The following is a 25,867-nucleotide window of genomic DNA, read 5'->3' as shown; positions in this document are numbered from 1 at the left end:
ATTGAGTATTCCGGCAGCTGTGCTCTGCTTGTGAGTAGCATATGACGTCCCTGCCATGCGCTGCTTACAAGCAGAAAGTAGCTGCTGGCATCGGAACAAGATGCTGCGAGGGAGCGCCGGGAAAGTAAGTGTAATGTTTTTTTCTATGTTTTCTGATGGGGTGGGGGCCAATAGGATGGGGCCAATCATACTAGAATAAGGATGGGGCCATGCATACTAGGACGAGATGGGGGCCCTGCATACCAAAATATGGAGGGGGCTCTGCATACTAGGACGAGATGAGGGCCCTGGGGCCATGCATACCACTATAAGTATGAGGGCCATGCATACTAGGGCGAGATGGAGGCCCTGCACACCAGGATAGGGATTGGGCCATGTATACTAGGACAAGATGGGGGCCCTGCATACCAGGATAAGGATGGGGTCCAAGCATATTAGGATGAGATGGGGACCCTGCATACCAGGATAGGGCTGGGGCCATGCATACTAGGCCTGGAAGGGGGCCCTGCATACCAGGATGGGGATGGGGCATGCATAGTAGGATGAGATGAGGGCGCTTCATACCAGGATAGGGAATGGGGGCATACATACTAGGACGAGATGATGGCCCTGCATACCAGGATAGGGATGGGGGTATGCATATTAGGATGAGATGGAGGCCCTGCATATTAGAATAGGGATAAAGGCGATCATTCCTGCCTGGATAGGGATGAAGGGGACCATTCCTACCAGGATAGGGATGAGAGGGCATGCATCCCAGGATAGAGATGAAGGATCCATGCATACCAAGGTAGGGAAAAGGGGGCCATGCATACCAGGGTAGGGATGAGGGGACCATATTTACCAGTATAAGGGATATTAAGTACAGATTTGACCACATTTTTTGCTTCAATTTTTTTTCCTAATTTCCTCCTCTAAAACTTAGGTGCGATATCAGTCAGTCTGCATGGCATGTCATTGCTATAGCTTAGTAGTTAAATTACGGGGATGATATCATATTAGTAAAAGATTGGAAAATCTTTACATTCCACCTGCAGTGCTGATCATTACTCGTGAATATCTTGCATTGATGCGTAGCTTGTGTTCATGTGTTATTCCAAATGCTTGGATTTGGATGTTCATGTGTTAATATATACTGTATGTATTCTTGTGTTTAAAAGTATTGTCCAGGACTAACACATTGAAAAGGGATAACCTTTCCTTTGGTTTAGCCCATCAATATCAGATGGGTGGAAGTCAACGTCCGACTGGACATCAGGAGCTGCAGCCGAAGGAAGGTCACAATGTACTGCGCCAGACACCTCGACATCACATCCAGATGACATCCATTTCATTGGGATCTGAGCTGTTTCTGAGGATGATCACTACCCTGTGTATGGAGATGTGGTGTTCTGGTTCCATACACTGTAAGCTTCCGTCTGCCGCAGTTCCTCATATCAGTTGATGAGGGTTTTGAACCAAACAGTAGGAGAAGTCATTAGAATCTTAAGTCCCGGACAACCCCTTCAATAATCAAAGCTTCCTGGGGTTTACACCCAGCCCAAATTCATGATTTCATAGTATCAATAATTCTTTATAGTGAAAACTGCAAGAAATGTAATCAAAATTAAAACTTTATACTGGTATTAATGCACAAAATACATTTTAAAATATAATTTCCACCGAAAAATATAAATGGTAGTATAATGATAATAAAGAACGGTGCAGTTGCCAAAGTTGTGGAATTATATTAATTTTACTTGAAGAGGTTTTTTTTATATTTTTCAAACTGCAGCCATTTTTGTAGAACTTATAACAGAAAATGCAGCTAATTTGGTTGTTTAAGAATCTGACTTTAGATTGTCATATAGTCATCATATTAATAAAAGTGACAGTCTTGCCTGCAGTCGCTGAAGGTTTTGCAAAAATGTTTGTATAATCTATCACTGTGATTAACATTAACCATGTTACATTGCAGCAATATTCCCTGTGTCAACTTCTTATCATTAGCTCTGATAATTATTTTTTCTATGTAAGATGTGGCTTGATATGACTCAATTTCTTCCTCTAATCAAAAGTCTGAGCAAAGGCAGCTTCTTGTTATGAGGAAAATTCATTATTCAGTATATGTAAAAACAACATATCTGCTTAATGCTAAATATTAGCTCACACCATTAATCCACACTAGAGAGAAGCACAGTGTCTGTTCCAAAAAAGGTGATTTTTGGCACTCTCCATTAAATCTTTCTCATGGCCTTCATTGGGGGACACAATAAACCATGGGACACCCAGAAAGTCATAGGTGAAGTCTGGTGCAACCTCAAAAAAAACCTGTGTTCCCCAGTTAAGGCTACGAGAAAGATTTTTTCCTCTGGCATTTTATTGAGTTGGGTGACAGTAGAAACCATGGGACATCGCAAAGCAGTCCCTGGGTTAGGAAACATAATGACATTGTTGCAGTAGGTAGAGTAGCAATCCGTTGGGCTACCATGCGAACAACTACAGCCTGCAGCGATTTTCAGCCAAGACCTGCATCTACTGGTAATCAGTAAAATGTTGAAAAAATGTTGAAGACCAAGTAGCAGACTTAAGGAGCTGAAGAACAGATGCTGAACTTGTCTGCTGGCACAATATGCCCTCCTCAGTGAACTACTGAGAAGTACTGTGGCCCCATGAGCCACACAGTGCCAGATGGAGAGGGGAGTGCGCAGAGGAATGAAACTGATATGGGCAGGCCAAGGGGGGAGAGTTGCGCTGCAAAGGACCATACTCGCCATGGGCCAGGCAGGCGTGTTACAGGGGTCGCCATAGAGGAATAGATTTGCTGAGGGCTGATGAGGGAAACATTGCGAGAAGGAAACGTGGCCGTAGGGGAAGATGCTAGCGCAATGCAGGCCTAGATGGAGGGACATACTTAATTGTTCTGAAAATGCTTGGTTCTGTGCGCACTGGACCCATCATCATCTCTAAGGAAAATGCCATGCTCTGGGGAATAAGCAAGGAGGGGATTAAGGCAAAGTACTGGCCACGGGGTTACCTGATTGTTGACTGCATCAGATACTATGAGCAATCCCAATGAGATACAGATTAAACACTACAGGCTGTTCTTTCCGTCGTTTGTGGGGTGAACAGAGTGGCACATCCCACTCTGTTATCCAACCTTAAGGGCAAAAGAGAGCAAGGTTAGCACTGTGCAGGAAAACCTATAGGTAGGAATATGTCTAGATATACAACCCCTGGCGCAAATTATGGAATCACCGGCCTTGGAGGATGTTCGTTCAGTTGTTTAATTTTGTAGAAAAAAAAACAGATCACAGACATGGCACAAACCTACAGTCATTTCTAATGGCAACTTTCTGGCTTTAAGAAACACTAAAAGAAATCAAGAACAAAAAATGTGGTAGTCAGTAATGGTTACTTTTTTTAACCAAGCATAGGGGAAAAATTATGGAATCATTAAAAAAAATAAACCAAAAAACACTCCAAAACATCACTAGTATTTTGTTGCACCACCTCTAGCTTTTATAACAGCTTGCAGTCTCTGAGGCATGGACTTAATGAGTGTTAAACAGTACTCTTCGTCAATCTGGCTCCAACTTTCTCTGATTGATGTTGCCAGATCAGCTTTGCAGGTTTGAGCCTTGTCATGGACCATTTTCTTCAACTTCCACCAAAGATTTTCAATTGGATTGAGACCTGGACTATTTGCAGGCCATGACATTGACCTTATGTGTCTTTTTTTTCAAGGAATGTTTTCACAGTTTTGTTCTATTGCAGGATGCATTATCATCTTGAAAAATGATTTCATCATCCCTAAACATCCTTTCAATTGATGGGATAAGAAACGTGTCCAAAATATCAACATAAACTTGTGCATTTTTTGAAGATGTAATGGCAGCCATCTCCCCTTTACCTGACATTCAGCCTCATGTCATCAATGACTGTGGAAATTTGCATGTTCTCTTCAGGCAGTCATATTTATAAATCTCATTGGAACGGCACCAAACAAAAGTTCCAGCATCATCGCCTTGCCCAATGCAGATTGGCGATTCATCACTGAATATGACTTTCATCCAGTCATCCACAATCCACGATTGCTTTTCCTTAGCCGATTGTAACCTTGTTTTTTTTCTGTTTTGGTGTTAATGATGGCTTTCGTTTAGCTTTTCTGTGTGTAAATCCCATTTCCTTTAGGCATTTCTTTTACAGTTCGGTCATAGACGTTGACTCCAGTTTCCACCCATTTGTTCCTCATTTGTTTTGTTATGCATTTCCTGTTTTGGAGACATATTGCTTTAAGTTTCCTCTCTTGACGCTTTGATGTCTTCCTTGGTCTACCAGTATGTTTGCCTTTAACAACCTTCCCATGTTGTTTGTATTTGCTCCAGATTTTAGACACAGCAGACTGTGAACAGCCAGCATCTTTTGCAACATTGCATGATGATTTACCCTCTTTTAAGAGTTTGATAATCCTCTCCTTTGTTTCAATTGACAGCTCTCTTGTTGGAGCCATGATTCATTTCAGTCCACTTGGTGCAACCGCTCTGCAAGGTGTGATCACTCCTTTTTAGATGCAGACTAATGACCAGATCTAATTTGATGCAGGTATTAGTTTTGGGAATGAAAATTTACAGGTTGATTCCATAATTTTTTTCCTCAAAATTGAGTGACTCCATAATTTTTCCCCTATGCTTGGTTAAAAAAGTAACCATTACTGACTACCACATTTTTTGTTCTTGATTTCTATTAGTGTTTCTTAAAACCAGAAAGTTGCCATTTGAAATTACTTTAGTTTTGTGCCATTTCTGTGATCAGCTTTTTTTCTACAAAATTAAACAACTGATTGAACATCCTCCAAGGCAGGTGATTCCATAATTTTTGCCAGGGGTTGTATATACAGTACTTACAAAAAGTTAGGGATATTTGGCTTTCAGGTGAAATTTATGGTAAATATAATAAAATATCAGTGTAATGTAAACTTATCATGAAAGTAGGACCTTTAAGTAGACTCATGCAATGGTGATTTCCTCATCTCAAACAATTTATTGAAACAAAAGTCAACAACAGTGGTGGGCATACCCCAACAAAAATGTCAATGTCTCAGTAACTTGTGATGTGGCCTTGTGCTTCAATTACCGTACAGCTTGACAACAGCATCTCATGCTGTGCACAAGTCGAGTTATTGTCTGCTGAGGCAAGGCATATCACTCTTCTTGAAGGGCGGCCCTTAAGTCATTGAGATTCCTGGGTACAGACTTACGAGCCTCTACATGGTGAATCAGCTGATCTCATAGGTATTCTATGGCATTCAGGTCATTTGAGTTACCCCACTCTCCAGCTGCAGTTTCCTAATGATGCAACCTCGATGAGCTGGAGGCTTGTTATCCATGAAATTTAAATTGGGCCTGTGTTTATGCAGAGGCACCATGACTGGATTAATGATATTATTCAAGTAGTAGGGGCTTGACACTGTGCCATTCACAACGTGTAGGGGAGTTCTGTATTTACTAGGCACACTTTCCAGCACTGTAACACCACCACCACCAAAGGCCCTTCTGGTGACAACCAGTGGCTGATGCATGTTGCTCTCCTTGACGTCTCCAACATCATTTCTGATTAGTATGAATCGACTTTCATCAGTGAACAGCACTGAGGCCCACTGCTCCCTCGTCCAGCATAGATGCTCCCTGGCTCATGCAAGATGATGACGTCTTTGACTGGTGGTCTGGTCAGTTACCCTTGCAGGTCGTCTAGCACACATACCACACTGATGAAAACAGTTGAGTAGACTGATGTGACACTTAGGTCCTTCTCACCTCCCTTAAATGTGCCTGGATTTGTGTGACATTCATCATCAGGTTCCGAAGGGCATTGTTCACAATGAAGCTGTCATCCGTTTGGGATGTGACCATAGGACGTCCACTTCTATGCCTTTCTGTGAATCTTCCAGTCTCTCTGTATCTGTTTCATCCTGCTGATGACACTCTGTGACCTTCTAAGCTCGGTGGGCACTTCCGTCTGAGAACATCCTGCTTGAAGCCTCTCAGTGGTGATGTACTGTTGATGAATTGTAAGGTCTCGTCTTGATCTCATGATGTCAAAATTGAACAGCATGATGTGGAGGGCTGTTTGAATACCAATTGTAATTGAACCCTGAAACTTATTGGGCGATTCATGGATTAAACACCTGTTGTGAATTTTGTCATTAAGCTCCTTGTTAGAGAACAGCAAGTTGTGCAGAGAGTACTGAAACATTGAACACTTGGACATGTGCATTTAGGAGTTTAGAGAAGGTCACATTAAGGGTATGTTTCCACTTTCAGGAAACGCTGCGTTTTTGACGCAGCGTAGAGCCGCAGCGTCAAAAACGCAGCGTCCAGATGTTACAGCATAGTGGAGGGGATTTCATGAAATCCCGTCTCCACTATGCAGTAAAACACGCATGCGGCATACCCGCAGCATGATCGCGGCAAGATCGCAGCATGTCCTTACAATGAGCAAAACACGCAAGGACAGCGCAGGTGACCTGCCAGTGACCTCAGGTGCAGATTTGGTCAGGATTTTATGCAGGTAAAATCCTGATGCAATCCTGAACGTGGACACATACCCTTAGTTAACCTGAAAAGGTTAGAGTACATTTTAGGATTATCCTGAAATTTCACCCAAAAGCCTAATATCCCTAACTGTGTGTATGTACATATGACATACAATACCAAAATCTTTGTGTTGCTTTAGTCAATATAGGTGAGGTACTAAGGATAATTTGTGTCACTGTTTGTAATTGTAGGCCTACTAAATAAGATTCAGTTGATTTGCACTATTCTACAGCTTCAGCACATCTGTGGTTAGCAAGCAATGTGTTGCAGTTATAGCTTTTTATATATAATTTCTCTTTATTAGTAGATGCTTGTTGGTCATATTCATAGTGCCATTTAACCATCATTTTGCACTGGTAGATGTTAATGTTTTCAGTGGAAATATTGCATGGGACTGTATGTTGCATTCTATTTTCTGGAGATTGCATACTTGTATATGTATTAGTACTGCTTTTATTGGACATCTAGTTGGCATTCTCTTTGGCACTGCTATAAGGGAATACAGTATGATCTCATAATTAATTTTCACAGTCTTTCTTTTGCCAGATAGCTGTCTGGTTTACTTGACCTCTTTCCTCTTTTACTGCCTGCTTTATGCTTTGCTAACCTCTATGTGGCCAGCGGTTGCCGTTAGCAGTGACGAAGCAAGGCGGGAGTCTCTCTTCTGTCCTGATGAGCTAGACTCACTCTTCTCCTACTTTGATACTTCCTCAAAGCTCCGTAGTAGTAAGTAACCTCTCTTATACAGTGTGTAGTCTTGGCTGCTTAGGTTCTTTCCAGTTGCCTTCATTTGCTGCTTCTTGTAAATATAAATCTTTATTTTCTTTTATTTTTCATGAAAATCTCCATTTCTATTCCCTTAAGTATTCGAAAACTGTCTCAACTTTTTATCACGTTGAGGAGATTACTGCACTAATATTATACATATAATTACAATTGTTTCTTCCCACTAGTATGGTTTGATAATGTAGAAGGGGGTACATAGTGGTCAGTATATAGTGATGACCTTCATAATTATAATGGCACAGTAATCAAAGCTATTTTGTTTTGGGGGGTTTTGGCGGGTGGGGGTTGTAGTTTTGTTTTTTCTTTTCTGTGTGGTAGCTCAGATTCACTAGTATTTGGAAATATATTAATTGATTATTTTACAGAAAAACCATTGTATATACAGCGAGAAAGTGTTAAGTGTAGCCCTGTAATAATAAAAAAAAAAGTTGCTGAAATTTTTTTATGCGTTATGTGGAAGTTATATTTAAAATTACTTATTTGAAACTATCTTATGACAAGAATGTATCGGAAAATGTCCCATTGTATTAATCAAATTTTATAATTTTTTTGATTTCCAATGTCTATATATATATATATATATATATATATATATATATATATATATATATATATATATATATATATATATATATATATATATATATATATATATATATATATATAAAAATCCGAGAATATTACAGGTATTACTACTCGAGGTAGTCCTCGGTTGACACTTCCTGTTCGATGGAGATAATTTCTCAGGAGTAATTTTATCATCATTATAGACTTGATTTCAATAAAAAGGTATCACCTCTATTAGGCCTCATTAAAGAAGTTGTCCACTACTAGGACAACCCTTTTCATGCCCCACACTTGGCCCCAATCAAATAATAAAGCTTGTACTCACCTCCCGTGTCTGCACCGTGCGTTCCAGCAGTGTCGGCACTCATGTTCCCACGGCTCTCATACGGTTGTTATCACACAACCCCAGCACCCAATCAGCTCTGGTGTCACTGGCCCCGCCTTCGTACGGTTAAGTAATTAACAGGCAGTGAGAGCTGTCCATGTTTTAACATATAACTTGACTAAATGAATTGTAACAAATGCTGTCATCTTTAGAAAACAGTCAGTAACAACTGTGGCTTTTTTACATACCATTTTGTATTTTAATGAATTTAAATAAGGGTAGAGTCAGACAGCCGTATAAATCGGGGCAAGGTCAGAATGCAGTACGTGGACTGGCCAGCGGCTCTCCCAATTCGAGAGTGACAGCTGCATGTATTTCTGTGCAGCTGTCATGTTCAGGTCGGGAGAGCCGCTGGCCAGTCCCTGCACTATTGAAATTCATTAAAATATGAAACGGTATGTAAAACAGTTGTACTGACAGTGATCTAAAGATGACAGCATTTGTCCTAAAACAAAAAAACATTTAAATGGCAATATAGGGAGTTTGGATGTTTCTCCCTTTTTTCCTGGGTTGCTATACTTAGGAGACTGGCTCATAATTAAAGGGCAACTGTCAGTAGGATCAACCCTCCTAAGCCGTGTATATGGGCATGTATGGGCATAAAATGATACCGTGGTATATGTGATCCATTGTCCAATTCCAGAGAAATCAATGTTTTTCTTACAGTTGAAACCAGAAGTTTACATACTCTATAAAAAGATACATACACTACCGTTCAAAAGTTTAGGGTCACCCAGACAATTTTGTGTTTTCCATGAGAACTCATACTTTTATTAATCAAATGAGCTGCCAAATGAATTGAAAATCTAGTCCAGACATTGATAAGGTTCGAAAAAAAGATTTTTGTTTGAAATAATAATTTTCTTCTTCAAGCTTTGCTTTCGTCAAAGAATGCTCCCTTTGCAGCAATTACAGCATTGCAGACCTTTGGCATTCTAGCAGTTAATTTGCTGAGGTAATCTGGAGAAATTTCACCCCATGCTTCCTGAAGCCCCTCCCACAAGTTGGTTTGGCTTGATGAGCACATTTTGCACACCATACGGTCAAGCTGCTCCCACAACAGCTCAATGGGGTTGAGATCTGATGACTGCGCTGGCCACTCCATTACAGATAGAATATCAGCTGCCTGCTTCTTCTCTAAATAGTTCTTGCATAATTTGGAGGTGTGCTTTGGGTCATTGTCCTGTTGTAGGATGAAATTAGCTCCAATCAAGCGCTGTCCACAGGGTATGGCATGGCGTTGCAAAATGGAGTGATAACTTTCCTTACTCAAAATCCCTTTTACCATGTACAAATCTACCACTTTACCAGCACCAAAGCAACCCCAGACCATCACATTACCTCCACCATGCTTGACAGATGGTGTCAGGCACTCTTCCAGCATCTTTTCAGTTGTTCTGCATCTCACAAATGTTCTGTGTGATCCAAACACCTCATACTTGGATTCATCTGTCCATAACACTTTTTTCCAATCTTCCTCTGTCCAATGTCTGTGTCCTTTTGCCCATATTAATCTTTTCCTTTTATTAGCCAGTCTCAGATATGGCTTTTTCTTTGCCGCTCTGCCCTGAAGGCCAGCATCCCGGAGTCGCCTCTTCACTGTAGACGTTGACACTGGCATTTTGCGTGTACTAGTTAATTAAATTGCCAATTAAGGATCTGTGAGGCATCGATTTCTCAAACTACAGACTCTAATGTACTTGTCTTGTTGCTCAGTTGTGCAGCGGGGCCTCCCACTTCTCTTTCTACTCTGGTTAGAGCCTGTTTGTTCTCTCCTCAGAAGGGAGTTGTACACACCGTTGTAGGGAATTTTCAGTTTCTTGTCAATTTCTCGCATGGAATAGCCTTCATTTCTAAGAACAAGAATAGACTGTCGAGTTTGACATGAAACTTCTTTTTTTCTGGCCATTTTGAGAGTTTAATGGAACCAACAAATATAATGCTCCAGATTCTCAACTAGCTCAAAGGAAGGTCAGGTTTATAGGTTCTCTAATCAGCCAAACTGTTTTCAGCTGTGCTAACATACTTGCACAAGGGTTTTCAAGGGTATTCTAACTATCTATTAGCCTTCTTACACAGTTAGCAAACACAAAGTACCTTAAGAACACTGGAGTTATGGTTGTTGGAAATGGGCCGCTATACACCTATGACCATATTGCATTACAAACCAGACGTTTGCAGCTAGAATAGTCATTTACCAAATTAACAATGTATAGAGTGTATTTCTGAATCATTTATTGTTAGCTTCATTGGAAAAAACTGTGCTTTTCTTTCAAAAATAAGGACATTTCTAAGTGACCCTAAACTTTTGAACTGTAGTGTTTGGATGTTTTTCTCAATGTCTGACATGAAATCAGAATAAACCTTTTCCCATTTAGGTCAGTTAGGATTACCAGAATTATTATTTGCCAGAATAATGAGAGAGAAAATGTTTTAAGGCATTTTTATTACTTACTGGAAAGTCAAAAGTTTACATACATTTTATTAATATTTGGTACCAATACCCTTAAACTGAATGACTTGGGTCAAACTTCTGGGAGATCCTTCCACAAGCTTCACACAATAGTTGATCGAATTTTGGGCCCATTCATCCTGACAAAAGAGGTGTAACTGATCCAGGTTTGTAGGTCGCCTTGCTCGCACCTGCCTTTTCAGCTTTGCTCATAAATTTTCAGTAGAAATGAGATCAGGGCTTTGTGATGGCCACTTCAAAAATATTGACTTTGTTATCCTTAAGCCTCTTTGTTACCATTTTGGCAGTATGCCTCTGGTCATTGCCCATTTGGAAGACCCATTTACACCCAAGCTTCCTTGCTGATATCTTGAGATGTTGCTTCAGTATTGCCACATAATCTTTTCTCATGATGCCATCTATTTTGTTAAGTGCACCAGTCCCTCCTTCAGCAAAACAACCCCCAACATGATGTTTCCCCCGTGTTTCCCAGTTGGGATGGTATTCGTAGGAATCCCAAGCTTCTGCCTTTTTGCTCTAATTAACTCAGATGTTTCCAAAAACCAGAAGCTTCCAAACTTGACATCCTCATATGGGCAGTCCAGAATTGTTTAAAGGTGTCTGTGGTATTTTCCTGATGAAGGGACCAGATAGACCTTGAAATGCGTTGAATAAACCACCAGAGTTTTTCATTACATTTGAATCTGTATTATTGTGGCAGTACGGACTAAATCCACAAACTATCCTGCATAACGTCTTTCAGAATTGTTTAAAGGCATAGTAATCTTAGTGTATGTAAACTTTTGACTTTGCAGTAAGTAATAAAAATGCCTTAAAACATTCTCTCTTTCTCTCTCTCTCTCTATCATTAGTCTGGCATTTGGTAAATAATAATAGTTATGGTAATTTCAATTTACCTAAAATAGGAAAGGTTTATTCCGATTTCATGTCCGATATTAAGAAAAACATCCATTTGTGTCTTTTTAATGAGCTGTTCCAGGCCATGGATGGGACACTGATCTGCATGAGAATCTGCCTCCAGAGCTTATTTTACATGAAAGGGAGTTACCAGTGTGATGTGTAATGGCCGCTCTCTGCTCTCCTGAGTTTCGTGCAGAGCTGTGTGTGATTATAACTGACACATCTGCAGGTTCCTCTCAGCTCCAGCCTCCAGCTTCCAGGTAGATAGGGTTGTAATATTGTTGCAAGCAGAGCTCTGAGAGAAGCAAAAAATGTTTGCAAGACAAAGTTCAGTTCTACTGTTCTGTGTAACTTACATGTCTCACATTGGTAACGCCCCCTTTTATTTAACCCCTTCGTGACATGCGCCATACTAGTACGGCGCTGCCGGCACTGCATTAGTGCCAGCCGCAGTACTAGTACGGCGCATCGATCACCGCGGTCTCGCGCTGAGCGCCGCGGTGATCGGGTGCGGGTGTCAGCTGTATATGACAGCTGACACCCCGCAGCAATGCCCACGATCGGCGCTATCGCCGATCGCTGGCATTTAACCCCTCTGATGCCGCTGTCAATAGTGACCGCGGCATAGAGGGGGATCGCGCAGGGACGGGGGCTCCCTGCGGTCTCCCACCGGAGCAGCGCGATGAGATCGCGCTGCTCCGGTGACCTGGAAGGAGTCTCCGGATCCAAGATGGCCGCGGGACTCCTTCCGGGTCATGAGATGACCTAGCTTGCCGGCGCCTGCTGAGAGTTCCTAATAACAGGCGCCGGCAAGCCTCTGTAACGTGCCTCTAAGATCGGTGATCTGACAGAGTGCTGTGCACACTGTCAGATCACCGATCTGTGATGTCCCCCCCTGGGACAAAGTAAAAAAGTTTAAAAAAAAATTTCCACGTGTAAAAAAAAAAATAAAAAAAAAATTCCTAAATAAAGAAAAAAAAAAAAAATATTCCCATAAATACATTTCTTCATCTAAATAAAAAAAAATCACACAATAAAAGTATGCATATTTGGTATCGCTGCGTCCGTAACGACCCCACCTATAAAACTATATCACTAGTTAACCCCTTCAGTGAACACCGTAAAAAAAAAAAAAAGCAAAAAACAACGCTTTATTCTCATACCGCCAAACAAAAAGTGGAATAACACGCGATCAAAAAGACGGATATAAATAACCATGGTACCGCTGAAAACGTCATCTTGTCCCGCAAAAAAAAAGCCGCCATACAGCATCATCAGCAGAAAAATAAAAAAGTTATAGCTCTCAGAATAAAGCGATGCAAAAACAATTATTTTTTTATAATAAAATAGTTTTTGTGTAAAAGCGCCAAAACATAAAAAAATTACATAAATGAGGTATCGCTGTAATCGTACTGACCCGAAGAATAAAACTGCTTTATCCTTTTTACCAAACGCGGAACGGTATAAACGCCCCCCCTAAAAGAATTTCAGGAATTGCTGATTTTTGTTCATTCCGCCTCCCAAAAATCGGAATAAAAAGCGATCAAAAAATGTCACGTGCCCGAAAATGGTACCAATAAAAACGTCAACTCGTCCCGCAAAAAAACAAGATCTCACATGACTCTGTGGACCAAAATATGGAAAAATTATAGCTCTCAAAATGTGGTGATGCAAAAACTATTTTTTGCAATAAAAAGCGTCTTTTAGTGTGTGATGGCTGCCAACCATAAAAATCCGCTAAAAAACGCTATAAAAGTAAATCAAATCCCCCTTCATCACCCCCTTAGTTAGGGAAAAATAATAAAATTTTAAAAAATATATTTCCATTTTCCCGTTAGGCTACTTTCACACTAGCATCGGTACGGGGCCGTCTCGCTGCGTCGGCCCGACGTACCGACGCATGCTGTGCAAGCGCCGCACAACGGGGGCAGCGGATGCTGTTTTTCCACGCATCCGCTGCCCCATTGTGAGGTGCGGGGAGGTGGGGGCGGAGTTCCAGCCGCGCATGCGCGGTCGGAAATGGTGGACCGTCGGCACAAAAAACGTTATATGTAACGTTTTTTGCTGCCGGCGGTCCGCCACAACACGACGCAACCGTCGCACGACGGTTGCGACGTGTGTCAATACGTCGCAATGCGTCGCTAATGTTAGTCTATGGGGAAAAAACGCATCCTGCAGATGACTTTGCAGGATGCGTTTTTTCGCCAAAACGACGCATTGCGACGTATGCAAAAAAACGCTAGTGTGAAAGTAGCGCTAGGGTTAGGACTAGGGTTAGGGCTAGGGTTGGGGTTAGGGTTAGGGTTTCAGTTAGAATTGGGGAGTTTTCACTGTTTAGGCACATCAGGGGCTCTCCAAACGCGACATGGCGTCCGATCTCAATTCCAGCCAATTCTGCTTTGAAAAACTAAAACAGTGCTCCTTCCCTTCCGAGTTCTCCTGTGCGCCCAAACAGTGGTTTCCCCCATATATGGGGTATCAGCGTATTCAGGACAAATTGGACAACAACTTTTGTTGTCCAATTTCTCCTGTTACCCTTGGGAAAATAAAAACGTGGGGGCTAAAATATCATTTTCGTGGAAAAAAAAATATTTTTTATTTTCGCGGCTCTGCGTGATAAACTGTAGTGAAACACTAGTTGGTTCAAAGTTCTCACAACACATCTAGATAAGTTCCTCGGGGGGTCTAGTTTCCAATATAGGGTCACTTGTGGGGGGTTTCTACTGTTTAGGTACATCAGGGGCTCTGCAAATGCAACATGACACCTGCAGACCAATCCATCTAAGTCTGCATTTCAAACGGCGCTCCTTCCCTTCCGAGCTCTGCCGTGCGCCCAAACAGTGGTTTCCTCCAATGTGTGGGGTATCAGCGTACTCAGGACAAATTGGACAATAACTTTTGTGGTCCAATTTCTCCTGTTACCCTTGGGAAAAAAAAAATTGCGGGCTTAAACATCATTTTGTGGAAAGAAAAAAAGATTTTTTTAATTTTCACAGCGCTACATTCTAAACTTTAGTGAAACAATTGGGGGTTAAAAGTGCTCACCACACCTCTAGATAAGTTCCTTAGGGGGTCTACTTTCCAAAATGGTGTCACTTGTGGGGGTTTCCACTGTTTAGGCACGTCAGGGGCTCTCCAAACACGACATAGGTTCCGATCTCAATTCCAGCCAATTTTGCATTGAAAAGTCAAATGGCGCTCCTTCCCTTCCGAGCTCTGCCATGCGCCCAAACAGTGGTTTATCCCCATATATGAAATATCAGCGTACTCAGGACAAATTGCACAACAACTTTTGGGGTCCAATTTATCCTGTTACCCTTGGGAAAATAAAAAATTTGGGGCAAAAAGATCATTTTTTGTGAAAATTAATATGAATTTTTTTTTACGGCTCTACATTATAAACTTCTGTGAAGCACTTGGAGGTTCAAAGTGCTCACCACACATCTAGATTAGTTCCTTAGAGGGTCTACTTTCCAAAATGGTGTCACTTGTGGGGGTTTCCACTGTTTAGGCACGTCAGGGGCTCTCCAAACACGACATGGGTTCCGATCTCAATTCCAGCCAATTTTGCATTGAAAAGTCAAATGGCGCTCCTTCCCTTCCGAGCTCTGCCATGCGCCCAAACAGTGGTTTATCCCCATATATGAAATTTCAGCGTACTCCGGACAAATTGCACAACAACTTTTGGGGTCCAATTTATCCTGTTACCCTTGGGAAAATAAAAAATTTGGGGCAAAAAGATCATTTTTTGTGAAAATTAATATGAATTTTTTTTTTACGGCTCTACATTATAAACTTCTGTGAAGCACTTGGAGGTTCAAAGTGCTCACCACACATCTAGATTAGTTCCTTAGAGGGTCTACTTTCCAAAATGGTGTCACTTGTGGGGGTTTCCACTGTTTAGGCACATCAGGGGCTCTCCAATTGCGACATGGGTTCCGATCTCAATTCCAGCAAATCTTGCATTGAAAAGTCAAATGGCGCTCCTTCCCTTCCGAGCTCTGCCATGTGCCCAATCAATGATTTACCCCAACATGTGGGGTATCGGCGTACTCAGGACAAATTGTACAACGACTTTTTTGGTCCAATTTCTCCTGTTACCCTTGGTAAAATAAAACAAATTGGATCTGAAGTAAAAATTTTGTGAAAAAAAAGTTGAATGTTCAATTTTTTTTAAACATTCCAAAAATTCCTGTGAAGCACCTGAAGGGTTAATAAACTTTTTGAATATGGTTTTGAGTACCTTGAGGGGTGCAGTTTTTAGAATGGTGTCACTTTTGGGCATTTTCTGTCATATAGACCCCTCAAAGTCACTTCAAGTGTGAGGTGGTCCATAAAAAAAATGGTTTTGCAAATTTTGTTGCAAAAATGAGAAATCGCTGGTCAACTTTTAACCCTTATAACTCCCTAACAAAAAAAAAATTATGTTTCCAAAATTGTGCTGATGTAAAGCAGACATGTGGGAAATGTTGTTTATTAACTATATTATGAGATATAACTCTCTAATTTAAGGGCATAAAAACTAAAAGTTTGAAAATTGCTAAATTTTCATAATTTTCGACAAATTTTTGTTTTTTTCACAAATAAATGCAAGTCATATCGAAGAAGTTTTACCACTATCATGAAGTACAATATGTCACGAGAAAACAATGTCAGAATCACCAGGATCCGTTGAAGCGTTTTAGAGTTATGACCTCATAAAGTGACAGTGGTCAGAATTCTAAAAATTGGCCGTGTCACTTAGGTGAAAACAGGCTTTGGGGTGAAGGGGTTAAAGAAAAAAAAGCCCTGGAGGCAGGTTCTCCTGTAGATCAGCATCTGGCTTGATTGCCTGGTACAGCTCATTTACATAGAATAAAAACATGGATTTCGCTGGTATAAAACATCAGATCACACATATCAGCGTGTCAATTTATTCAGCTTCCTGTAACCTACATGCCAATATAGATGGTTTGGGAGGGTTAATCCTACTGACAGATTCCCTTTAAAAGACCTGACAGTAAGTCCATGCTGCCCGAAGCATGTCCAACTTGGTTCATACAATGGCTGAGTTTTTGCAGCTGTGTATGTTTTACTCTGAAACGCTACGGCATATCGTTTAAAACCATAATTGGCTGACAGGTCTCTCCAGTATGAGTATATAGGGAGAGAACCGGTAGTATAGAAAAGAAAATATATCTTCAGTTTGCCCTAGGCAGCAAATCTAAAACCGCGAGCTTCCAATTATGGACATTGCACAGACAAAGTCTTGTGTCGGTAACAAGCAAAGGAGATCCAAGTAAAGTGCAGATGTCCGACGTCTTATCCAAAATGTATTGGTATAAAGTAAAAAAAGAAAAAGGGAAGCAGAAAAATTCCAATGAACTGGCCTACACTGATGGCAGCTAGAATCTGTTAGGTTCCCATAGAATCCGGTTAACAAGTTAAACTAACCAGATGGCTTACAATTTTGTCTGCTTATATCATTTACTTCATGAATGACTGAATGACTTGCTTTTACTATATGAATGGGGTTTACAAAATCCTAAAGAGTTTGTATTAATTGTTACTGCTTTTGATCTTAATTGATAACCCATATCATTTGTATTTTTAGTGAAAAGCAATGACAGCGGAATACAGTTTAGTGCTGATGGCAGTCGGGAGCTCCTATCATCTGCAGGGTCTTCCAACAGTTTATACGATGCAGGTTAGTGTCACTCTGTGCTTTATACACACACACACACACACACACATATATATACACACTGCTCAAAAAAATATAAGGAACACTTAAACAAAATATAACTCCAAGTAAATCAAACTTCTGTGAAATCAAACTGTCCACTTATGAAGTAACACTGTTTGACAATCAATTTCACATGCTGTTGTGCAAATGGAATAAAGAACAGATGGAAATTATTGGCAATTATCAAGACACCCTCAATAAAGGAGTGGTTCTGCAGGTGGGGACCACAGACCACATCTCCGTACCAATGCTTTCTGGCTGATGTTTTGGTCACTTTTGAATGTTGGTTGTGCTTTCACACTCGAGGTAGCATGAAACGGACTCTACAACCCACACAAGTGGCTCAGGTAGTGCAGCTCATCCAGAATGGCACATCAATGCGAGCTGTGGCAAGAAGGTTTGCTGTGTCTGTCAGCGTAGTGTCCAGAGGCTGGAGGCGCTACCAGGAGACAGGCCAGTACACCAGGACACTACGCTGACACACAGCAAATCACCTTGCCACAGTTCGCATTGATGTGCCATCCTGGATGAGCTTCACTACCTGAGTCACTTGTATGGGTTGTAGAATCCGTCTCATGCTACCACAAATGTGAAAGCACAACCAACATTCAAAAGTGACCAAAACATCAGCCAGAAAGCATTGGTACTGAGATGTGGTCTGTGGTCCCCACCTGCAGAACCACTCCTTTATTGAGTGTGTCTTGATAATTGCCAATAATTTCCATCTGTTGTCTATTCCATTTGCACAACAGCATGTGAAATTGATTGTCAAACAGTGTTGCTTCCTAAGTGGACAGTTTGATTTCACAGAAGTTTGATACACTTGGAGTTATATTCTGTTGTTTAACCCCTTCATGACCTTGGGATTTTTCGTTTTTCCGTGTTCGTTTTTCACTCCCCTCCTTCCCAGAGCCATAACTTTTTTATTTTTCCGTCAATTTGGCCATGTGAGGGCTTATTTTTTGCGGGACGAGTTGTACTTTTGAACGACATCATTGGTTTTAGCATGTCGTGTACTAGAAAACGGGAAAAAAATTCCAAGTGCAGTGAAATTGCAAAAAAAGTGCAGTCCCACACTTGTTTTTTGTTTGGCTTTTTTGCTAGGTTCACTAAATGCTAAAACTGACCTGCCATTATGATTCTCCAGGTCACTACGAGTTCATAGACACCTAACATGACTAGGTTATTTTTTACCTAAGTGGTGAAAAAAAATTCCAAACTTTGCTAAAAGAAAAAAAAAAAAAAAAATTGCGCCATTTTCCGATACTCGTAGCATCTCCATTTTTCATGATCTGGGGTCGGTTGAGGGCTTATTTTTTGTGTCCCGAGCTGGCATTTTTAATGATAGCATTTTGGAGCAGATACGTTCTTTTGATCGCCCGTTATTGCATTTTAATGCAATGTCGCGGCGACCAAAAAAACGTAATTCTGGCGTTTCGAATTTTTTTCTCGCTACGCTGTTTAGCGATCAGGTTAATGCTTTTTTTTATTGATAGATCGGGCGATTCTGAACACGGCGATACCAAATATGTGTAGGTTTGATTTTTTTTTTATTGATTTATTTTGATTGGGGCGAAAGGGGGGTGATTTAAACTTTTATATTTTTTTTTATTTTTTTCACATTTTTTTTTACTTTTTTTTTTTATTTTCCATGGGAGGCTAGAAGCAGGCACAACACGATCGCCTCTGCTACATAGCAGCGATCTACTGTTCGCTGCTATGTAGCAGAAAATCAGGTGTGCTGTGAGCGCCGACCACAGGGTGGCACTCACAGCTGCCGGGGATCTGTAACCATAGAGGTCTCAGGAACCTCTATGGTTACAATACTGAAGCATCGCCGACCTCCGATCATGTGACGGGGTCGGCGATGACGTCATTTCCAGCCGCCCGGCCGGATGCGGTAGTTAAATGCCGCTGTCTGCGTTTGACAGCGGCATTTAACTAGTTAATAGGCGCGGGCAGAATCGTGATCTGCGGGCACATGTCAGCTATTCAAAACAGCTGACACGTCCCGGCTTCGATGCGGGCTCACCGCCGGAGCCCGCATCAAAGAGGGGCTTCTGACCTCGGATGTACTATCCCGTCCGAGGTCAGAAAGGGGTTAAGTGTGCCCTTAATTTTTTTTGAGAGCAGTGCGTGTATGTATGTGTATATATGTGTATGTATGTATATATATATATATATATATATATATATATATATATTATTAATGATGAGTGAATGTCTCGCGCCTGTTTGTTTGGCAATCCCTGTATATGTTGCGGCTGTCGGACTCAACATATTTACATATTTTTCAAGAACACTAAAGACACTCTTAGCACATGAGCATGGTTGGATAATGCCTTATCCGAGGACATTCGCTCATCACTAATTATTATATAAAAAATATTACTGTTAGTGAACCACATGTGATTGGAGGCTTAGTTTATCTTTTACACAGTAAAAAGCAGTAAATTATAAACTAGACTGTATTTTTTTGTAAAGACAGTGCTTCCTTTTCTCATATTCCAGAGATGGAAAAGAAACATGAAAAGAGGGATTCTACTGTGTTTCCAGACACTCCAAGCACTAAAGAAATCCCTGGGCTGCAGCTGTATCATGCAGCTTTTCAGCAAAACCTTCCTGCAATGTCTGAGGCTTTGGCTCATGGAGCAGAAGTCAACTGGGTTAACAAAAAAGAAAGCAATGCTACACCTCTAATAAAGGCCGTACATGGGGTAAATATAGAGATTATAGTTTACACGCTTGGCTCTGCTTAGAGTGGAATGATATTACAATGCTTTTCATTTTTTTAACCACCACATCGCACTAATATGGCTTTCCCTTTTCTTTCATTTTTTTGTTTTCATTATGTAAATAAGTATTTTATGTTGACTTCAATCTCAGCTGGATTTTTTCCCCCTCCACCAAACAATTTATATTTACATGTAGCTTTTTCAAAGTTACAAGTGCAAAGAAATATCAGAAATACCTTTTATATGGCCTGTCCGTTCCTTGTTATTGATTGATATGCAAATGAAAAGCTGTTGGTTGTAGATGTGAAGCCTCTGTCACTCCAGCTCTATTCACCACCCAGCACCACCTTCTGCTTAACTGACAGCCTTATACAGGCAAAGGAGCCATCAGTCAAGCAGGAGTAGGCAGCACTGGGCAAGAAATAGAGCTGGAGTGACTGAGTCTTTCAGATTTTTACCATAGTCCTTCAGCTTTGATTGCATATCATTTCAAATGCTGATTTCTCAGTAACAGGAACATACCAGCCATGTAAAGTTTTGCTCGACTTGTATTTGAAGCTGCTACATGCCCATATAAATAGTTTGGGGGGGTGGGGGGTGATATCTTCCTGACAGATTCCCTTTAAAATTTTTCTCTTATATATTCTCATAAAATGTCTTCTTAGGGCTCTCTAGTGACCTGCGAGTTTCTTCTCCAAAATGGGGCCAATGTTAACCATCGGGATGTCAAAGGAAGGGGACCATTACATCATGCAACTGTGCTTGGTCACACAGGGTGAGGATCAGAGCTGCATCTTTGGGGTCTCCTGTGTGCAATGTTTCATGGTTTTAATTGAAATTGCCCAATATTGTACCCTAGTAAGAAATGAACCCTGTTTAAATGGGACTTCCTCTTGGCGTGCATGTCCACAAAAATGTCATCCTCCCCACTCATACTCACCAGGACATTTAATTAAATATTATCTCCCGTCTATCAGAACGTCACTGTAAATTCTGAATTTAGTTACTGTAGAATTATTGGTATATAAATTTAGGATTTAACCCATTCCCGACATGTTCATCACATGAGGGGTCTCATTACATGCACCGTGCTAAGGAGGGTTTCATAGAAGGTAGCTAAAATGTACAATGCGCCACCATGCAGAATTATTGCAGCATATTGTTCTGAATACAAGCGCTCTATGGGGCTAATTAAAAAAAAAAAGCGAAAAAGGAAAACAAATAGAAAAACACAGAAAATAATAACAAATAAAATTACCCCCTCTTCCATTTAAAAAAAAAAAAAAAACAACAAATCTATTGAGTATCACCAAATTCACAAAAGTCATATAGTAATGTATATTGAAATGCTATTTAGGGCAGCTATTGCTAATACTATGTGAAGGAAATTAATTTTAAACTTGTGAATGTCCATAGCAAAAGTTAGAGCAACATTTCTGTGAAAATGCACCACGGTCCTCCTCCGGGTGACTTAATTGTGCCCTTGTAATTTGTGCAAAGTATTTGACACTCTTGAAAAGTGTGTGTGTGTGTGTGTCTGTGTGTGTGTATATATATAGGTGTGTGTGCATGGCCAACCTTTTTTTCTCTGATCGCCCATGACGGCACCACGGAGAGAGGGGATCCGCCCACCAAGGACAGGAAACCTACGGATAAAAAAGGCGGTACCACTCTCCCGCATCAGTTGGTTTCCTGTCCTTGATGGGAGACCTATGGACTTACCAGATCGACGTGGGAATTCCGGGGCCATCTAGTCCGGTTCAGGCAGCTGGGGTCCCTCTGCCTCGGCTAAGGTGGTGACCCGAAGCGCCACCGCGAAGGGCTAGTGGGCCTCTAGGGTGTGCGGGGGAGGTGACAAGGAGTTTGCGGTCACCTCCCCAGGTAAGATGCAGCAGGCAACATCCAGGGGGGTCCCTCTGTGGTTGCGGGAGGTGCGGCGCGGCCCTCCCCAAAAAACATGCGTCAGTCTGCACACTGCACCGCCATCGGGCGTGCAGAACCGCGCAGTAGGGGCTGCATAGGACCAGAGGCGCCGGTCAGCAGCGCCATATATGCACTCCCGGCGCCATCTTGCTAGTTCGGCGCATGCCCGGGATTAAGCTGGTCTCGCGAGGCGCCGGCGAGGCGCTCGTACGGCTTCTGCGCAGGCGCCGCTTAAGCCCGACTGCGCAGGCGCCGGCGTTCGGCGCTCCTAGCCATCAGCCGGGCGCTACTGCGCAGGCGCCGACGTCGGCCATCGGCTGGGCGCTACTGCGCAGGCGCGGATGTAAAAAAAAAAAAAAAAAAAAAAAAAAGCGGCGCGAAGGCTTTAAATGAGGAAAGTTACTTCCTCCTAGCGGCTCCGCAATATATCAGCAGAAGCCTCAAAAAAAGCTACTTGCAACTACACCAGAGTGTTGTCAAAGCAGTAACCGCAGACCAGCAGCAATATGAGCGACCCGGCATCTCCCTTGCCAGAATCATCTCCACCTATAGCAGCGCCACAGCAGCAGCAGCAGCAGCAAAAAAGGCGACAGCAGCGCCAGGACACCAGCAACGAACGCCAGAGGTCCCAACGCAGTAAGGGGTCCAGTACGGCGTCGGGGAAAAAGCCAGAGGCGGAGAATCCCCAATCGGTATTTATGGGTCCTGGAGGTGGTAAGTGGATCTTCGTGAAAGTCAGAGACAGTAAGGTTATTATTTGTCTCTTTTAGGGGAGGAAGAGCGTAGGCAAAACAAAGCATAAAATTTGTGCCATCTGTAGAGAAGATCTTCCACCTGCCTGGGAGAAGACGCTGTGTAACACTTGCATACAGCAGACAGTATCTGAAAGTCTGCCAGGGTTTGCAACCGACTTAAAAAACCTGGTTAAAGAGCAAGTAGAAGACACCCTTAGATCCCTAAAAAAGGGGAAAAAACGGAGAAAGACCAAGGATAGGTCTCCATCTCCGGTCTCAAAATCTGACAGCGACAGTGCGAGCTCAGTATCCTCCGACTCCTCCTCCTCCTCATCTGCATCATCCACTTCTTCCTCGGGGGGGCACAACTGTTTCCCACTAGAGGACACCGATGGCCTCATAAAGGCGGTGAGAAGTACTATGGGGTTAGTAGACTCCCACCCCAAAAAATCGGTACAGGACATCATGTTCGGGGGCCTAGAACAAAAAAAGAGGAGAGTTTTTCCACTTAATGATGCAATTGCGGCTTTAATCAAAAAAGAATGGAAAAAGCCCATGAAAAAGTCTCTCTTAACTCCCAAAAGGAAATACCCTTTTGAGGATGAATCCTGCTCCTTTTGGGAAAAAGCCCCCAAATTAGATGTGGCTATAGCCAAAGCATCAAAAAAATTCGCACTCCCGTTTGAAGACATGGGGGTACTAAAAGACCCTATGGACAAGAAGGCGGACGCCTTCCTCAAAGGCTCTTGGGAGGCAGCAGGGGGGGGCTTAAAACCTGCAGTAGCAGCGGCGTGTACATCTCGCTCCCTAATGATTTGGCTAAACCAACTAGAGGGTCAATTAAAAGGGAAGACTTCCCGAGACTCAATACTGAATACTTTACCAGTAATGAGGGGAGCCGCGGCTTTCCTGGCTGACGCCTCGGCCGACTCAATCAGACTAGCCGCTAGGTCAGCAGCACTGGCTAATGCGGCCAGGCGCGCCCTCTGGCTTAAGAACTGGCCAGGCGATCTCCAAACTAAGACAAGACTGTGTACCATCCCCTGTGAAGGAGAATTCTTGTTTGGTTCCACTTTAGATGACATTTTAGAAAAAGCTGGGGACAAGAAAAAGTCCTTTCCTCCCTTGGGCCTCCCCTCTTACCGGAAGCCCTTTCGGAGCAAGAGGTTTTTCCGAAAGAACCCGGGGAGAGGCCAGGGGAAATGGGAGGATAAGAGGAACAAAAACAAGGGGTTTATCTTTAATAAAAACCCCAATGATAACAAGAAACCTCCGCAATGAAGGTTCGCCCCAGGTGGGAGGGAGGCTGTCTCGCTTTCTCCCAGCCTGGAAAAAGATTACCTCCAGTCAATGGATACTGAACATTATAGAATCAGGACTGAGGTTAACATTCAAGAGATACCCTCGTCCCTCTTTTACGATGACATCTACAAGGTCTTCGGCAGAAGAGCAGCTGGCACTAGAAAGAGAAGTCATCGGGTTAGTAGAAAAGAGAGTTCTCCTGGAGGTCCCCCCTCAAGAAAGAGGACAAGGATACTATTCCCCTCTATTTCTGAGAAGAAAACCAGACGGGTCTTTCAGAACCATCATAAATCTGAAAAGTCTAAACAACTACTTAGAGGTTCAGGCATTCAAAATGGAAACGATAAAGTCATCTATCAAAATGCTGTTTCCTCAATGCTTCATGGTGGTTCTAGACCTAAAGGACGCATATTATCACGTCCCAATACACAAAGATCACCAAAGATTCCTCAGGATGGCGGTTCACATCAGAGGAGTCCTAAGCCACTTCCAGTTCTCAGCTCTGCCTTTTGGTCTAGCCATAGCCCCGAGGATTTTCACAAAACTGATTGCGGAGGTAATGGCCCACCTCAGAGAAGAAAATACCTTAATCGTACCATATCTGGACGATTTTCTGGTAATAGGCTCCTCCCCGCAGCACTGCGAGCATCAACTGGCAATTGTGATTCATTCCCTAAAAGAACTAGGCTGGCTAATAAACATAGAAAAATCCAGACTAATACCTTCTCAAGTTCAGGAGTACCTAGGTCTCACCCTAGACTCCATAAAAATGGAATGTCGGCTACCGGAGAACAAAATACAAAAACTAAAAAGTTTGGTATCGAGGGTTCAATCTCTCCCCTCCATAACACTCCGTCAGGGTATGTCCCTCCTAGGCTCCATGACCTCTTGCATCCCCGCAGTCCAGTGGGCCCAATTACATTCGAGAGACCTCCAATGGCAGATATTGTCAGAACAAACCCGTCTAGGAGAGCATTTAGACGGGCGGTTAATTCTATCTCCTCGTACCAGCCACTCTCTGACATGGTGGAAATCGCAGGAAAATCTTTCCCAGGGGGTCCCGTGGGTAATTCAGATCTCAAAAGTCCTAACTACGGACGCAAGCCCCTCAGGGTGGGGAGCTCATCTAGACGATCTGGTAGCCCAGGGCACCTGGTCTCCATCCCTAGCAGACAAATCCTCCAATATGAAGGAACTTCTGGCAGTCAAATTTGCCCTTCAGAAATTCTTGAAAGTCCTTCACTCTCATCATGTAAGAGTGATGTCGGACAACCGGGTGGTAGTATCTTACCTCAATCACCAGGGGGGCACCCATTCCAAAAATCTAATGGAAGTGACCAACTCAATCCTGCAAATAGCCGAGAGCAACCTCCTATCCATAACAAGTCTACACATAAAAGGGGTAGACAACTACAAAGCGGACTTCCTCAGTCGGTCCAGCCTAAAACAGGGAGAATGGGAACTGAATCAGGCAATATTTACCCAGATCACAGAGAAATGGGGGGTTCCCAAAATAGATCTCTTTGCGAGTCACCTAAACAAAAAAGTAACCTCCTTTTGCTCCCTATCTCCCCTGGGGAACCCAGTAGTTGTGGACGCTTTCCTGATGTCTTGGAGCCATCATCTGCTCTATGCCTTTCCTCCTCTCATTCTGATTCCAGCGGTGCTGAGGAAGATTCGGGAGGACGGGGCGCTGGTTATCCTAATTGCCCCGTTCTGGCCGAAGAGACCTTGGTTCTCATGGATGAGGAAGATGTCAATG

The 25,867-nt window shown here is 42.4% G+C and overlaps 1 protein-coding gene across 2 annotated transcripts in view; it reads left to right on the top strand.

Annotated features, from left to right (window-relative positions):
• Positions 1 to 25,867, top strand: part of ACAP2 (ArfGAP with coiled-coil, ankyrin repeat and PH domains 2) — a 136,145-nt gene that overhangs the window by 91,874 nt on the left and 18,404 nt on the right. For both annotated transcript variants that reach the window (XM_077290367.1, XM_077290366.1), the window contains 3 exons: positions 17,280 to 17,372; positions 19,923 to 20,128; positions 20,812 to 20,921. In XM_077290367.1, the coding sequence (XP_077146482.1) occupies positions 17,280 to 17,372; positions 19,923 to 20,128; positions 20,812 to 20,921 (409 nt within the window). The remainder of the gene's footprint in view (positions 1 to 17,279; positions 17,373 to 19,922; positions 20,129 to 20,811; positions 20,922 to 25,867) is intronic.

This window comes from Ranitomeya variabilis, chromosome 2 (genome assembly GCF_051348905.1).
Source record: "Ranitomeya variabilis isolate aRanVar5 chromosome 2, aRanVar5.hap1, whole genome shotgun sequence".
In the NCBI taxonomy this organism is placed as follows: Eukaryota; Metazoa; Chordata; class Amphibia; order Anura; family Dendrobatidae; genus Ranitomeya; species Ranitomeya variabilis.
This window is presented reverse-complemented; position numbering and strand designations above follow the sequence as displayed.